The following is a 16,721-nucleotide window of genomic DNA, read 5'->3' on the forward strand; positions in this document are numbered from 1 at the left end:
CAAGAAACAGCTTACTATTTTATTCTTTTTAGTATTTTCTTTTTCTTCTTGATAACACTGGTTGAACTCTTTAACACACAATAATTCTTAGGAGTTTAAATCCAACTGAAAATTGATCCCTGTTAAAAATAAGAGTGGGAATAAGAGAAGGAGGAGATGTACAGTTCAGCACACACTTACTCGGACTTACCCCTAAGGGTAAAGCTAGAGATATGCCATGGGACTCCAAACCCATTAAGTTGGCAGGTACCAATGCCATCTTACTAGTTAAAGTGATCAGTTTAAGTTCATAATTGATCATAAAGATAGGATTAAATGTCAAAGAGATCACATAAATAAGACCAGTGTTTGCTAATAATAATTGATAGAATTAAAAAGGAGAGAACGAGCCAACATGGGAAGTGGGATACACAGCAGACTCATAGAATGGCAAATGCCCTAAATAGCATTCTGGCCTCAGAATGAGCCCTTAAGGCATTCAGATCTGTCTAAAAAGTCCATGAGAGTTTCTCAGGCATGGAAAGCCAAGACACTGTGGCAAAAAAATGACCTAAATGAAAGATCTCTGTGAGTGAGATCTCAGTGGAAAGAATGGGCCATCAAAGAAGGAGGTACCTTTCTCTGAAGGGATAAGAGAACTTCCACTTTGATTATGGCATCATCTAAATAAGGTCGGAGTTTGTGAACTCAAGAGGCTTCCATAGCTTTGGCAGCTCATCACAAGAGCCTTGGGTGATTACTGACGTCATAAACAAGAGTGTCAAATTGTTAAGTCAACAACAGGAGTCACTGTGTACTTACTCCTCATATAGGATCTCTGTCCTTAATGTGTTGTACTATGAGAATTAGCAGTAAAACTAGTCTTCAAACAGTACTTTATACTTTGTTTGTCTGTGTGGGTGCAAACTGTTGAAATCTTTACTTAGTATATACTAAGTTGATTTTCTGTATATAAAGATAATTAAGAATGAATCTTAATGAAGAATAGAATGGTAGAAGGAGTAGGAGATGGGATGGTTGTTTGTGGGAGGGTGGTTATGGGGGGAAAATCCCTATAATCCAAAAGTTGAACTCTCAAAATTTATATTAATTAAATAAAACTTTTCTAAAAAAAAAAAAAAGAAGACTTCTTTCTCTCTCTCTGCCTCTCCTTCTCTCTCTGTGTAAGTCTGACTTTCAATTAAATAAATCTTTAAAAAAATTAAATAAAGGTAAAATTCTAGTTCTAGAATTACACTGCCACATTAAATTACACAATGGCTACATGTAGCTACTGGGTACTGTATGGAATTTCACATATCAAGGACATTTCTGTCATCAAGAAATTTCTGTAGGATAGCAATACATTATGGCCATGCCTTTACAGAACCATTTTCCAAGTATGTCTTAAGTGATAATGGATTGAACATCTGGTTCTAAATGATAAACTGAATACATATGAACCCTCATCAAATCCAAGACCCTACTGACATTAAACTACAGAAATCCAAATATATATAAATGAATGGCAGCAAAGCAAAGGAAGTGAGGGGCACAAACAACAGAGAAAATTCAAGAAATTTATGAAAAAACGAAATACAAGGGAGCAAGATGATAAGGAGGAAAATGCAAACAAAGCTACCTAAAGATAGGCTTTTGGGGATTCTGGAGGGGGCAGTGGTGAATTATGTGATAGAATTCCTGAGAAGTTCTAGAGCTGGGGAGTGGATACTAAATATAAAGAGATTAAATAAAGATCTTTCTATGAAACAATTGTGCGAACCAGCACTATTGCCTACTGTTCACCTCTTGTGGTGACAACTGGACAGCTTGGAAATCACCTCTCAATAGGACAGTAGCATGGTCCTTTCTAAAGAAACACATGGATGACTGAGACAACATGTGGATGGAGCATTTATAATATGACATGATGCTGACCTCATTTTGACACATGAGGAGCTCATAGAACAGTAGCTTCTTAGTTGATATTTTTTGCCTTTTCCCACATGGAGATCCAAGAAAGAAATTTCCACTCCAGGCAAAGATTTGGCAAGAATGAAATTGATTTACAAAACAATTGAGGAATCTCATAGCAGCTCCTCAATCTTTCTTTTTTAAAATGTAAATGAAAGTTGTAGCATCACAAGGCATATCAGAAAGACCAAAATGTAGACCAAGATAAATCTGTAGAAAAGCTAATCTCAGAGGAAAGGGGCAAAAGAAAAACTTAAAACAACCCAAGACAGAGAAGTTGAAAATATATTATATCTATATAAGAAGAGTCCCTCCTGAAAACAAAACCCTAATACAAAAAACAGCTCCCTATGACTAAATATATGATTTCTAATTTCTTTTTTTTTTTTGAAAGGCAGTGTTAGTGAGAGAGAGAGAGAGAGAGAGAGAGACAGAGAGAAAGGTCTTCCTTCCGTTGGTTCACCCCCCCGAAATGGCTGCCACAGCTGGTGCGCTGTGCGGACCCAAAGCCAGGAGCCAGGTGCTTCCTCCTGGTCTCCCATGTGGGTGCAGGGCCCAAGCACTTGGGCCATCCTCCACTGCCCTCCTGGGCCGCAGCAGAGAGCTGGCCTGGAAGAGGAGCAGCTGGGACAGAATCTGGCGCCCCGACCAGAACTAGAACCCGGGGTGCCGGCACCGCAGGCGGAGGATTAGCCAAGTGAGCTGCAGCGCCAGCCTCTAATTTCTTTTCTAAAGTAAAATTGAGTATAAAAAAGCTCTCAATGAAATGGTTGAACATTAATTGTTTACATTCCTTAAAATGTAGAACAACAATGGTAAGCAAAAAAAAAAAAAATTAATTGAGTAAGACACATGAAGACCACTTTAAAATATCAATATTCACCTGTCAGTGAATTTCAGATAGAAAACTCTAAGAAAGATGCAGGGAAGAAGTTACTAAAGACAGAATGTTTTTGAATGCTGGTAAATAAGTCATTTACCTGAGAAAACAAATCACAATTTATTACATTTGTTATGAAATTTTGGAAGAATTGTCTATTATAAAGAAAGAAAACAGGGACTAACATTGTGGCATAACAGGTAAAGATGCCGCCTGCAATATTGGCATCCCATATGGGCACTGGTTCATATCTGGTCTGCTCCACTTCTGATCCAGCTCCCTGCTAATGGTCTAGGAAAGCAGTGGAAGATGGCCCTAGTGCTTGGATCCCTGGTACCCATGTAGGAGACCTGGAAGAAGGTCCTGAATCCTGGCTTTGGTCTGGCCCAAATAAGTGTCTCAGCTGCTCCTCTTCTGATCCAGGTGGATTCTTGAATACTAATATCAATATTATTAGTCAATTCTGGTTGTAATAATAAAATATCACACATATACTGAGTGGCTTAAGAAACAAATTTTTTCAGTTATTAAGTCATTATTAAAATATTTGCTTTCTCTGTATGTTTGCATAGTCTCTTCTTTATCTAATGAGAGACAGAGAGGGAGAAAGAGGGAAGCTGTGTGGTGGTATCTCTTCTTTATGAGGGCTTGAGTCCCATTTTCAGGGCTATACCCTCATGAACTTATCTAATGCTAATAACCTTCCATAGACATCACTTCCAAATTTCATCATTTGGGGTCTTATGGTGTTAACGTATGAATTTTGGCAGGACACAAACATTCAGTCCATAATATACAGGTTTAACATTCTTTCGTATAATCCATAATTTTAGAAGAAAAATATTATTGGAATAAGCATTTGATGTAGTGGTGAAGATATCACTTGGGATCTTGCATCCCATATCAGAGTGACTAGGTTTAAGTCCCAGCTGTGCTTATGATTTCAGCTTCTTACTAAAATGTACCTGGGGAGGAAGCAGGTGATGGCTCAAGTACTTGGGTCCCTGCCACCCATGAGGGAGAACTTAATTGAGTTCCTACCTCCCAACATTTATCTCAGTAGGGGGTCTGCCTCCTTTGGCCTGGGATGTGGCAATCTCTCAACTCAAATCTTTGTTGTTACAATTTTCACAAGATTTGTTGTCTTGCTATTACTAGGTGACGATGCCAAAGAGGCAGTTAAACATGGTTTGAATGGGATCTTGGTGTCCAATCATGGAGCTCGACAACTAGATGGGGTGCCTGCCACTGTAAGTTCTACACATTCTGGAATTTCTCTTCAGAACTACCATTTCTATCAGAATGTTGACTATCTATTGTCTGCCTCATCTCTCTGTGTGTTTCTGTGCATTTAATCACTCAAGGTGAAAATACATGTAAATGTATGAAATCAAGGATCTTAAATTTAGTGACACATTTCTACATAAATTGCTAATAACATTTAATTTTAACTAGCCTGATATATTTGTTTGGAAACTTATAAGAGTTCCTGTTAAGTAATAAGACTTATGAGGATTGGGATTGTTCTTGTAATCATAGACGTATAAATAAGTAAAATGTAAATAGAAGTTACAAAAGATTATGCCATGAGAGTGCGAAACAATGGACAGAAAATTGAATTAAAATCTTTGGTAGAGTTTGAGATCAGCAGTAAATATAATTGTGACAAGAAGCCAGAAAGGGAGACAGATTGGAATTTATTGAGGTGATAGTGGTTGAACGACTGCAGAGAGAGAGTGGGGTGGTTGGGAAAGAAGACAGAAGTTCTGTGGTCCAGATTAGGTGAAGCTGGGTGTAAACTGGTGACATGTTGAGTTTGAGCTACCTTTGCTGCACATTGGAATCACCTGAGAAAATTTAAAGACTCCCAATTCCAGGGCTGTACCTGAGATCAATTAATCAGAGTCTCTAGAAGGGAGCATAAGAACCAATATTTTTAAAAGCTACCCAGGAGATTCCAACTTGTGTCTGTGGTTTTTGTGCATTGCATAGTGTTCTAGGCAAATAAGACTCCAGAATCTAAATATAAAAGTAAACTGAACTGGCCTGAAAGGTACAGGACTGAGTTATAACTACAGCAGTGAGCAATTAGCTCAAGTTGATCCAAAGACAAGAAAATCAGTAGAGGCTTTGGGGAGGATTGAAAGTTCAAGGATTGGAGTTCCAGAAAGGGATCAAAAGACATGGAGACAGACACACAATCTTGTATGGACTTCATGAATCCATGATCCAGCAGGGTTATCAAAAGTTAAAAGTAGGCATTAAAAAGTGGTTCCCTTACATGTAGGGAGTTTGCCAAGATTCTTACAGACAAGACATTGAGGTTGCAGCTACTTTCCACTCCTGCTCTGTCCCATGTGGAAACCTGCTCTTACAGTTGTGAGACTAAATGTGGAATGGGAATGAGTGAGATGTATTGAGGGGAATACCAAATAATCTCTTCTGCTTGACATATCTGGTAGGAGTGGGAGTTCTGGGAAATATACTTGCTTGGATGGATGAGGAAGGAGGTTCTTGAATATTATAAGTGATAGGATTTGCAACTTCAATAAGGCATTGAAGCACTGTTTTAGCAGCAGTAAATTTTTGTTTATTTGTTTGTTTTTAGTGACAATGGGAAGGAAAGACACACAAAGAGAGATCTTCCTTGTGCTGATTCACTTCCCAAACTGCCACCATGGTTGGGGCTGGGTCAGGCCAAAGCCAGGAGCCAGGAATACCACACAGGTCTTCTATGTTGGTGGCAGGGGCCCAGGTACTTTGGCTACCATCCACTGCCTTCCCAGGTGCAGAAGCAGGGAGCTGGATTTGTAGCAGAGCACTCTGGACTCAAACTAGCACTCCAATTTAGGATGTTGGGTTCACAAGTGGCAGCTTAACCCACCCTGCCACGAAGCTGGTCTCCATCAATTAGTCTTATAAATTGGATTTTGATGGAAGACCAATTAAATGGCCTTGATAATTATAACCCAGAAAGAAACAGGAGAAACTGATCTGCAGAGAGTCCGAGGGAATTAATTTCTGCTCCAAACCTTAGTTTCATCATCAATTAGGTAATTTCCATGTTTTGTTTAAACTGTAATGCTTTATAATTTGATTGTTATAGGCTAAGTAAACTAGTATCATATAAAAAAAAACCCTGAAAATGTTATTTACTAAACAATATGGATGGACTTTAAGACCACCATCTTTCTCTGAACTAGGCCATAATATACTCATTCATATTCCTCTTTATTCATCTTTAAAAAATGTTTTAGCCATCAATTTGAGAGAAATAGAGAGGGAGAGACAGAGATGAAGAAAGCAAGTGATTGCTCCTATCTGTTGGTTCATTGCTCTAATGCTTAAGATGGCTGGAGCTGGGCCCAGGCTAAAACTGGGGGCTGAGAGGCACAGACCCAATCTAGCTGTCCCTAACCATCACTACTTCCTCCCAAATTGCACATTAGCAGAAAACTGCAGTCTGTAACTGGTGTTGGAGATTGAACGCAGGTACTCTGATATGGGATGCAGACATCAACTGCTAGGAGAAACTCCCAACTCACATTGTCCCTCTATCAGAACCATTCAATCATATTTTTATACAGATGCAGTAATTGGGATGACCAGTTGAATTCATTCAGTGAACTGCAATCAAGTTGAACAACTAACTTAGCCTAGTACTATTATATTATGTTTCATTGAACCAGCAGCTTGATTTAGCTAAATCCACAAAGCAGTGGCGTGGGGCTCCTGATGGAGTAAATTATGGTAGGGGACATTGGATGTGCTATTAACTCAATTTTTCCTAAAGTGCTAATGGTAAGAATAACCTCATTTTTGTATGTTGTAGGATTGTACTGATTTCAAATAATAAAACTTAATAAAACTTAGAGTTGGTCACAGATTAAGGCTTTTTTTTTTTTCCCAGATTTATGTCTCACTTGTATATGAAGACATAGACTTGGTGTGCAGGCCAAATTAAATTTCTAAAAATAAAATATAAATCTACCAAAATCAAATCTAACTAGGTTTTAAGGGGAAAATCTCTAAATGGTATGGTTTATTTCCCTCTGGCTGAGAGGATATGGAAACTTATCTAAAAGGACTTTTTGAGTTGTAGTCTCTGACTGTTTGAAAAAAACAAACAAACAAACAATGACACTCCCCTTTGTATGTTGTATGCCTTAGAGGAGATGTTGCTTGAATTTTGCCTCATGCTATACAGCAACTTTAAGGTACATGATGATGAGAGAAATGTGAGAAAGGGTTCAGTTTATGTTGAAGGGTGTCTTCCTCAGTGTGTGGGTTTTGAGGTGAGCAGCAAATGGCTTGAAATAGGTTATGGTGTTAACCTTGTTGGTAGAGGCACAAGAAGACTCATTGTCCTGAACTTTCAGTTATGTCAAGAGTCAGAGACACAGAGGTAGTGTGATGTCATGGGGGGAGCTCTGAAAAGGGAGTGCTTGGGCTTCACTGTTTTGCTTCTCTAAAGGAGTGAGGGAAGAGGGAAAGCAGGTCCCTGAGACTTTTAAGCATGGGCCTCTTCAGAGTATTGGGTTGGTTGCAACACTAGTGTGATTGGATTATTATTTTTTAAAAATTTATTTAATTTATTTGAAAGGGTTATAGAGAGAGGCCGGCGCCGCGGCTCAGTAGGCTAATCCTCCACCTGCGGCACCGGCACACCAGGTTCTAGTCCTAGTTGGGGCGCTGGATTCTGTCCCGGTTGCCCCTCTTCCAGGCCAGCTCTCTGCTATGACCAGGGAGTGCAGTGGAGGATGGCCCAAGTGCTTGGGCCCTGCACCCGCATGGGAGACAAGGAGGAAGCACCTAGCTCCTGGCTTCAGATCGGCGCAGCATGCTGGCCGCAACGTGCCGGCCATAGAGGCTACTTGGGGGGTAAACTAATGGAAAAAGGAAAATCTTTCTCTCTGTCTCTGTCTCTGTCTCTCTCTCTCTCTCTTTCACTAACTTTGCCTGTCAAAAAAAAAAAAAAAAGAGTTACAGAGAGAGGTAAAGACACACACACACACACAGAGTCTTCCATTTGCTGGTTCACTCCCCAAATGGCCATAAGCTGGCCCCATCTGAAGCCAGGACCTAGGAGCTTCTTCCAGGTCTCCCAAGTGGATACAGGGGTCCAAGCACTTGAACAATATTCCATTGCTTTCTCAGGCACATTAGCAGGGAGCTGGATCAGAAGTGGATTAGCCGGACTTAAACTGGCACCCATATGGGATTTTGGCACTGCAGGCCAGGGCTTTAACCCACTGTACCATAGCACCACCATCCCCTGTGGTTTGGATTATGTAATTTCAGCATTTCCATAAAGCACAGATTTCCCTTGCATGGAGATATATTTATCCCTAAGAATTCTAGAATGGGATTTAATTTCAGTTCATCTTGGGGTGAGCATTGCAGTACAGGGGTTAAGCCTGTATCCCATGTCAGGGTGTCTGGGTCTCAGTTCTGGCTTTACTTCTGATTCCAGCTTCCTGCTAATGAGCATCTTGGGAGTCAGCACAAGTGCTTGGTTCCCCACCAGCCACATGGGAGGCCTGTGTTGAGTTCTGAGCTCCGGCTTTGGCCTGTCCCAGCCTTGGTTGTTGCAAGCATTTGGGGATTGAACCAGCAGATTGAAGGTCTCCATCTCTGTCTCTGTGCCACTCTGCCTTTCAAATAAATAAAAATAAATACATAAATGCCTTTGAGAGAAAAACAAAAGTTCAGTTCCTCTTTATCTATTGCTTATGAGAATGGCTGCCTGGCCCCTGCTATAATCCAGAGGAATTAAACAAAAAATATAACTCAAAGCTCTTATCCTCTGTTACTAATGTGACACAGATTGGTCTTGAAATAATTAAAAAATTAACATGAAGATACTTCATAAAGGTTTGTGGAAATGGAATTAAAAGCTCAGTTTATTTTGGTGCAAAAATTGGAAATCTGTTGTAATATTTTCATAATACACAATTCCATGAACTTTTTGAAAACCCCGCATATACATGGATTTCAAAATTTTTGCACCAAAATAAGCTTACTTTGAACTCCATTTCCATTAATTTTTTGATGTCTCCTTATAGAATTACATTGATTTTGAAAATCCATAGCACTACAGTTTTTCAAACTGGGATCTGAAGACAGGCTTTCTGGAGTATTCAAATCCTAAGAGCATTTGTTGTTCAATTTTGCATTTTTATTTTGAAGCTAACTGAACACAAATTACCTCATACTTAAAAATATATTTCTCTTTCAGAAAATTCTCAACTGCAAAACTGGAACAAGTATTTGGGTTGGTAAGGCAGTGTTTCTCAACTTGAGTCCTTGAGCATGTTTTGTGAGATCTGAGGGATTTTATTTTTTTCTCTTAAAAAGTGGTCTGTTCAATTCCATATTTGAGAAACAGCTGATTATCATTGGCTTTTGCTGTGCAGCAGAACACTCAGAACCTTACTGACTAAAAATTGATAGCCATTTACTGATTTCACAGTTTTGTAGAGGAGATCTGCTGAGGAAAGGGGAATTCTGGCCTTGGGTGGGCTCACTCATATCTGTGTGGGGTCAGTCTTTGGGCCTTCAAGGATAGGCGGGGGCAGGAAGTCTCAGCAGGGACAGCCCTGTGTCATCTAACATCATCCAGCATTTTAAGTTAGGTTTATCCTTAGGAGGTCTCAGATCTCCTTAGGAGCAACTGGAAGCATCCAAAGCCTCTTGAGTTCTAGGCTTCTCACACAATCTATTGTGAAAGCAAATTAGAGGCCAGCTCAGCTTCCAGAGATCCAGAAACAGAACTCTTGCCACCCAAGATGTTGCAAGGAAATGAAGGTAGAGAGGAAATTATTGCAGCCACTTTTGCAATTGCAAATAATCACCTAAATGTCTAGGAACCATGATTTTCTAAGTGTGTTTCATAGAAACTTTCCGGGGCTGTCTGGGGAAGTGTGATGGATGGGGTGGGGAAGAACATCAGGGGAGGATTTACGGTCAGTGCCTTGGCTCTGATTCCTTCAAATTTTAATTAAAGCAGCTGTGGTTCTATCTGAATTTCTTTATGTTCAGTTGCTTTGGGTTGAGCAAAGGGATTTATATCTGAAATGTCAGAAACCAAGGAAATAACAGTAGGCTCAAAAGACAGGGGAAAAGATGAGAAGATTTGGGGAACAATGAGCAGTGAAGAATGTGACTTGAACAGGAATAGGAAAGAAGATTGTCTTTGTGAGTCAGATCCCTGTGTGCTATGAGATACTTTCATAGTTCTCAACCAAGTGCTTGGTAAATTAGTGAAGAGAAGGATGAGTGAACAACAGTAGATATGGATCCTACCTTATTTTCCTGGAGATTAACTCCAGTGCAGTTAATCCCACACTTAGTTGTCTAAAGAAGTGGTAAGGAAAGAACAGCTAAAATGAATGTTCTCAGAGATGTGTAGCATCCATACCATGAGTTTCTTTGGTGTGTTTTGTCCAGTATTATTTTCTATAATGCACATTTCATAAAACTGCAACTACTGAAAGAATAGAGGCGGCTAGAGTGTTCAATGGATAGAACATTCTCATTCACAGACCCATGAAAAGCCAATCTGGGCTGTTTAAAATCCAAGATTCACATTTTAAGTATCCTTATTAGTCTACCTTTAGGTCAGATTAGATTTTGGAAATAACCTAAACCTGCTTGATTTCTTACTTTGAAAATTGTATTGAACCCAAGCTAGCTAATATTTTTCTTCGGTTCTGGTTTCAAATAGGGAAATATGCTTAATTATGGTTTGCCTCATCGCTTAGAAATTGTAGCATTTATATGTTGATGTAACTTGCCTGAATGTAAAAGGAGGACTATGTATAGGTAAAGGGACATATGTAAATGGATCCAAAGCATGTTTGGCAAGGCAGAAAAGCCAAAAGGAAAAGAGGAAAATCATATCACCTGCCAAACATTTAGGGGCCACATGCCAAGTCTTGCCTTCACTTCCTCTAAATCTGTGGCTGTGTTTGGTTTTCAGGCTTTTTACATAAAATTCTGTTTAAGTTTGACCTCTAAAATTTTAGAGAATTGGGAAAGCTTTTGAGTTACTTTAGTACAATTATTCCTGGAAAAACTGCACTTGACCATATGGTAGCTTCTATAGAATGCATTTTTAATGAGGCATGGACCTAATTTTAGATTTAAACATTTAGGGCTGATTTTGGATAATTTCTATGGATTTTGGCCTAAAACAATCATTTCTATTCTCAAATGCAAAGATTTGTGTAATGTTAACCAATTGTATTAGCTACTGCCACATGATGCTAGAAAACGAAAATCCCAAACTCAGTGATCAAAATCAACTGTCTTATTTTCCCTTCACACATTATGTTAACAGGAGTCTACTTGTCAAGGGTTGGTACTAGTTAGGTGACTGTGCTATAAGTTGCAAATCTAGCTGGACATTGCTTCCTGGATATTTATCCTATGGCACAATCTGAGGGGAATCCTTATCTGTGGGATGCTCTGCTCATGGGAAATGCCAAAGATAGCAAAGATAAGCAGAAATATATAAAGTTTCTAAAGCCTTATGCCCAGAAATGGCCCTCTGTAATCCCTGCTCACATGTTATTGGCACATCTAAGGCCAAAGTCAAGGAGTAGGCAAATGCATTCTGGTTCTTTTAATGGGAAAACTGTGAAGCTGCCTTGGAAAGGGAGTAGAATCAAAGAGGTGTGAAGAATCAAGAATAGTGAAAATCAACCTCTATTTTGATCTTGGATTCTCTTGTGCCCATCTAAGCCCACCACTTTAAAGTCCTGTCAAGGACTTTTTTTTTTTTGACAGGACTTTAAAGATACATGCAGTCATATTCCTTCAAAAGCAAGACAAGTATTTCTCAGAGTTCTCTAACATATGATAGAATACAAAATATATTGGATCAGGAAATCAGTTATTTCATTATTAGCTATATTTACATTTTTTAAAAAGATTTATATTATTTATTTGAAAGAGAGTTACAGAGAGAGGTAGAGACAAAGAGAGAGGTCTTCCATCTGCTGGTTCACTCCCTAGATGGCCACAATGGCCAGAGCTGTGCAGATCTGAAGCCAGGAGCCAGGAGCTTCTTCTGGGTCTCCCACCTGGATGCAGGGGCCCAAGGACTTGGGTCATCTACTGTTTTCCCAGGCCATAGCAGAGAGCTGGATTGGAAGAGGAGCAGCCTGGACTAGAACTGGTGCCCATGTGGGATGCTGGCACTTAGGCCAGGGCTTTAACCCACTGTGCCACAGTGCCAGCCCCTGTATTCACATTTTTAATACCCCATTGTTTATATTAGCAACTAAGTATGAATTGCAACAATTGGTTTGACATGAGTAAATAATGTTAAGAATATTTTATACCAAGATAGTTAATTTACTTTCACATATTTTACAAGATTTTATAAAAAATCATGTATTTCAAAATAATGTTCATAATATTTTTGATTGTGACCTTTGCATTTGACTATAAGAAAAAAATACAACATTTGGCTTTCAAAGAAAATAAAATACTTGATTCCAAGTTTAGTTATTGCATTTTTAATAATTAGCTCCTTTATTCTTCCACAAAGAAGTGATTTTATTGAAACCCCAAATCTACTTATCTTCTTTTACTATAAGCCCTGGTTGAATGAATCAGTGGTCTTTGGAGGCAGCTGAGTAACAATCCAGCAACAATCCAGTGTTACCTCACTGACCTCTTCTCTCCACAGATTGATGTTTTGCCAGAAATTGTGGAGGCCGTGGAAGGGAAGGTAGAAGTCTTCCTGGATGGAGGTGTGAGAAAAGGCACTGATGTTCTGAAAGCTCTGGCCCTGGGTGCCAAGGCTGTGTTTGTGGGGAGACCAATCATATGGGGATTGGCTTTCCAGGTAATTGGAATATATATAGATACACACACATACAGGATGATTCAGCAGTGAAGTAAATGCATGAAATTAGTGATATTGGCTTACCCAGTAGTTCTTCCCTTTTCACTTGCCTAGGGGGAGAAAGGTGTCCAAGATGTCCTTGAGATACTAAGGGAAGAATTCCGGTTGGCTATGGCTCTGAGTGGTAAGGTTCATCCTTCTAACATAGAAGGCTCTTTTCATCTGTGGTCTTAAAGCCAGGCTTGGTGAAGAGAAAGCACTGAGGACAAGAAGATGGATTGATTCGGGGCATACTAAATTTGCTGTTGACTTCTTATTTATAGTTCCAGTGCTGAGCACTCTTTGAACTGAGGCATTATATAGTGTGCATTGTCTATAGAAGTCATTTAGCTTCTACCTTTGACACCTTATTAGGAATATTTTGGTGACTGTAAGTACATTAATGGAGGATGCTACATCGTTTACTTTCTCATCTTAAAGCACATAAATCTAACTGGCTAGTCAACACCTCTACTTGGATGTCTAAGTGACAACTGAAACTATACCTGTCTAAAACATAGCTCTTGACTTTCTCTGTTAAATCTGCTCCATCTGCACGCTCTCCAATTTCAGTTCTTGTTAATACTTTGGTCTCAGTTGCTCAGACAAAAATCTTGAGTTGTTTTTGACTCTCCTTTTCCTCTTAGACCCTCACTTTCACAGGAATTCTTTCTTCAAACTTACAGTCAGAACCTGACACCACTTACTACCTGCACTCCCACCACAGTGGCTGTATTCATCTCCCCTTATCTCAGAAACTGCAGTCACTTGCCATCATCATTTCCCTTCCATTGGATACTAAGGATCTTCCTCCCCATCCTTGCTTACTTCCTCTCTCTATTCTGACAATGACAGCCAGAATGCTCCTTTTAAATATTAATTTGGATTCTGTTACTCTTCCCATCTAAACCTTCTAATGGCTCTTGGTTTACTCAAGTAAATGAGAAAGCCCTTAAAATGGTTCCCAAGGCCTTATGTGGTTTGACCACTGTTACCTTTCTAATCACTACTCCTACTACTGTCACCCTTTCTTATTCTACCTGGTCACATTTTCCATTCTGATGTTGCTTGACTGTCAGCTGTGTTTGAGCCTTAAGCTTTTGAATTGGCCGTTCCCTCTGTGTGGATATTCTTCCCCCCAGACTTCTGCATGAATAACTTCTTCATGCCCTTCAAAAGTTCATGTAAATTGCACTTTCTCAAAATGGTTCATAATGACTACACTGTTTAGAATAGCAATCCATCCTCTACTCATCCATTCAACTGCTTTTTACATCCATGTTTTTGTTATTGTTTATCCATAGCACCTGTCATCCTTTACATATCATCTGTCATATAATTTATTTTTAAAATTGTAAGCATTATATAATCTCACCTTCCACTCTAGAATGGAAAAAAACACATGGCAGGGATCTTTGTTATCTTCATGGCAGTATTTCCAGAGTCTAGAGCAGTATCTGGCATGTAAACAGTAAATATTTGTTGAAAGAATGAATGTCACAGTTACTAGTGACTATTTTTGAATGCGACTCAGGATAAACCTCTAGATGCAAAGAATGGCCTTGAGTTAATTATCAACCACCCCATTTGTGAAGGTAGAGAGGGTTGATTTTCTGAGGTCTACATGATGGAGATGATCCACATCGATGGAACTCCTGAGATAAATGGTCTACTTTACTGTGCAGAGCATGTGCAGGCAGGGCTTCGTTGAGAAGAATGCCATTCTGTGAATCCTCCCAATGCATTTTAATTGGCTACAGACATATCCTAAAAGAGAGCTTTCAGTCACTGGCTCTCTATTAAATGTGGCAGAAAGAATATACTCTTTGTGTTAATAAAAATATGTGCCAGTCATTTTGTGTTAAGGACTGTTTAGGTAATAAAAATGGTCTCATGCCACATAAGATTTGGCAAGCCTACCTTGAATCATAAACCTTACATTTGTCAAGTTTTACATTCCTTGGGAAAACGATTACCTGCCTGATTATTATTGCATTCATTTCATATTAAATGTATGCATTATTTTTTCAGGGTGCCAGAATGTGCAAGTCATTGACAAGACATTGGTGAGGAAAAATCCTTTGGCTGTTTCCAAGATCTGACACTGCACAATATTTTCCCATCTGTATTCTTTTTTTCAGCGTGTATTACTTGACAAAGACACACTGTGCAGACGGTGACCACAGTCTATAATTCCCCTCTTCGATACAAAGGGTGTCGTTCTTCTCCAACAAAATAGCAATCCCTTTTAGTTCATTGCTTTTGACTATTCAATGGGTGTCCTAGGAACCTTTTAGAAAGAAATGGATTTGCATCCTGGAAATATATTAACTGTTAAAAAGAAAACATTGGAAATGTGTTTAGACAACGTCATCCTCTGGCAGGCTGAGGTGCTGGAAAACAAAAGATATTCTTTGGTAAAATTAAAAGTAGTGAACACTTAGGTAAAGATAATGATTTCACTGTTTGTTACCTGCATTGTGTTAAAACAGTGATTCTTTAATTGCAGCTTGGGCTCAAAATGTTAGAAATGCCTACAAATATAGGAATTTTGGATAGAATTGGCATGGGTTGTAGTAATTTGTGATTTTCTAAGATACTTTTTTAACACCTTGAGCAATGCTACTCCTTTCAATGTAGACTCCAATCACATGTTTAGTGTCTGAAAGAAATAAAGCATTTTTAAAAAAGAATACATCTGTCCTGTTTGTAGCAGTATGGATTCTACCATTTTAATTTCCAAACCTGAATTGCCTCCTATTCCCCTTGAGTATATCCTTTTAATTCTCCTATACCTTGTAGCCTTTCTTCTTTATTCTTGTGCTTCTTTCCCACTTACAGTCACATACAGAGCCAGATAAATTATTTGTGAGGACCACAAGGGCCTCTTGTTCAAAAAACAAGAAAAAAAAAAAAAAAGCTTTTCTCCTTTTCTTCCACAGCTTTTCTCTTAATCTGTCATGGTGTGTTTTGTTTGCCATTTAATGTAATTCTTCCGTATCATGGACACACCCATGGGCCTAGAGTTTGCCCTTTCAGGTGCTGGGGATCCTGCCTTGAAATTTTCCTTCATCCTTTCTGTGCTCATGCATGGGATGGAAGGTAATGAACACTGCAGCCTATGAGCCAGCAGACAAGACCCCATGCTGGGACACGAGGTGACAGGAGAAGGGACAATGGGTAACGCAGGCTCCAAGCCCCCAGAACTACATTGTCTCATGGAACTACATTTCTAAAATACAAATTCACAGATCAAGAATTTTAAGTCCACAACCACAGATCATCAAGCCTCAAGCATGGGAACCCCATCTAAATATCGACGTCTGCCTCCTGCACTTGTGACATGCCCAGGAAGCCCTGTTCATCAGCTTCTAGATCTATTCCTAAAGCCAAGCACTGGATACATCAGAGGTGTACTGTAGCCAAAGTGATTCTTGTAGCTGATTTCTTACCATCTCCCTGGTTGCTCAACCATGGTGAGTTATCAAATGAAACATTTGAAGTAATAACTCCCTTAACTATTGTTATTATAAAGTGCTTTCTTTTGCTTTTGTAACGTGATTTTTATTTTTTTATTTTTAAAAACTTTTATTTAATAAATATAAATTTTGAAAGTACAACTTTTGGATTATAGCGGTTTTATTCCTATAGCCACCCTCCCACCTGCAAACCATCCCATCTCCTACTCCCTCTCCCACCCCATTCTTCATTAAGATTCATTTTTAATTATCTTTATTATTAGTTTTGTTTCATTATTTTTATGCTTTTTGTCTCCCTCAATGCCAGGACATTTCTAAACACTAACATGAGTATAAACATAGATTTTCTTTCTGAAATTATACAAAAGAATGATAAATAAAAGAACACCTAATCTGATGAAAAGAAATAGTTACCTCTTTTTATACAAATGCAAAGAAGGTATATTATTGTCATATAAAATATTTTTTCAATGAACATTAATGAATATATATATATATTAAACTACTCCTTGAT

The 16,721-nt window shown here is 38.9% G+C and overlaps 1 protein-coding gene across 2 annotated transcripts in view; it reads left to right on the top strand.

Moving 5' to 3' along the window:
- Nucleotides 1–15,421, top strand: part of HAO1 (hydroxyacid oxidase 1) — a 67,939-nt gene extending 52,518 nt beyond the window's left edge. The window contains exons 5-8 of one of the 2 annotated variants that reach the window (XM_062203880.1): nt 3,992–4,083; nt 12,531–12,689; nt 12,804–12,873; nt 14,760–15,421. In XM_062203880.1, coding sequence (XP_062059864.1) covers nt 3,992–4,083; nt 12,531–12,689; nt 12,804–12,873; nt 14,760–14,830 — 392 coding nt within the window. In that variant the 3' untranslated portion in view covers nt 14,831–15,421. The remainder of the gene's footprint in view (nt 1–3,991; nt 4,084–12,530; nt 12,690–12,803; nt 12,874–14,759) is intronic. The other variant, XM_062203881.1, reaches the window with a different exon arrangement.
- The last annotated feature ends 1,300 nt before the right edge of the window (nt 15,422–16,721 follow it).

Source organism: Lepus europaeus, chromosome 10 (genome assembly GCF_033115175.1).
Source record: "Lepus europaeus isolate LE1 chromosome 10, mLepTim1.pri, whole genome shotgun sequence".
In the NCBI taxonomy this organism is placed as follows: domain Eukaryota; kingdom Metazoa; phylum Chordata; class Mammalia; order Lagomorpha; family Leporidae; genus Lepus; species Lepus europaeus.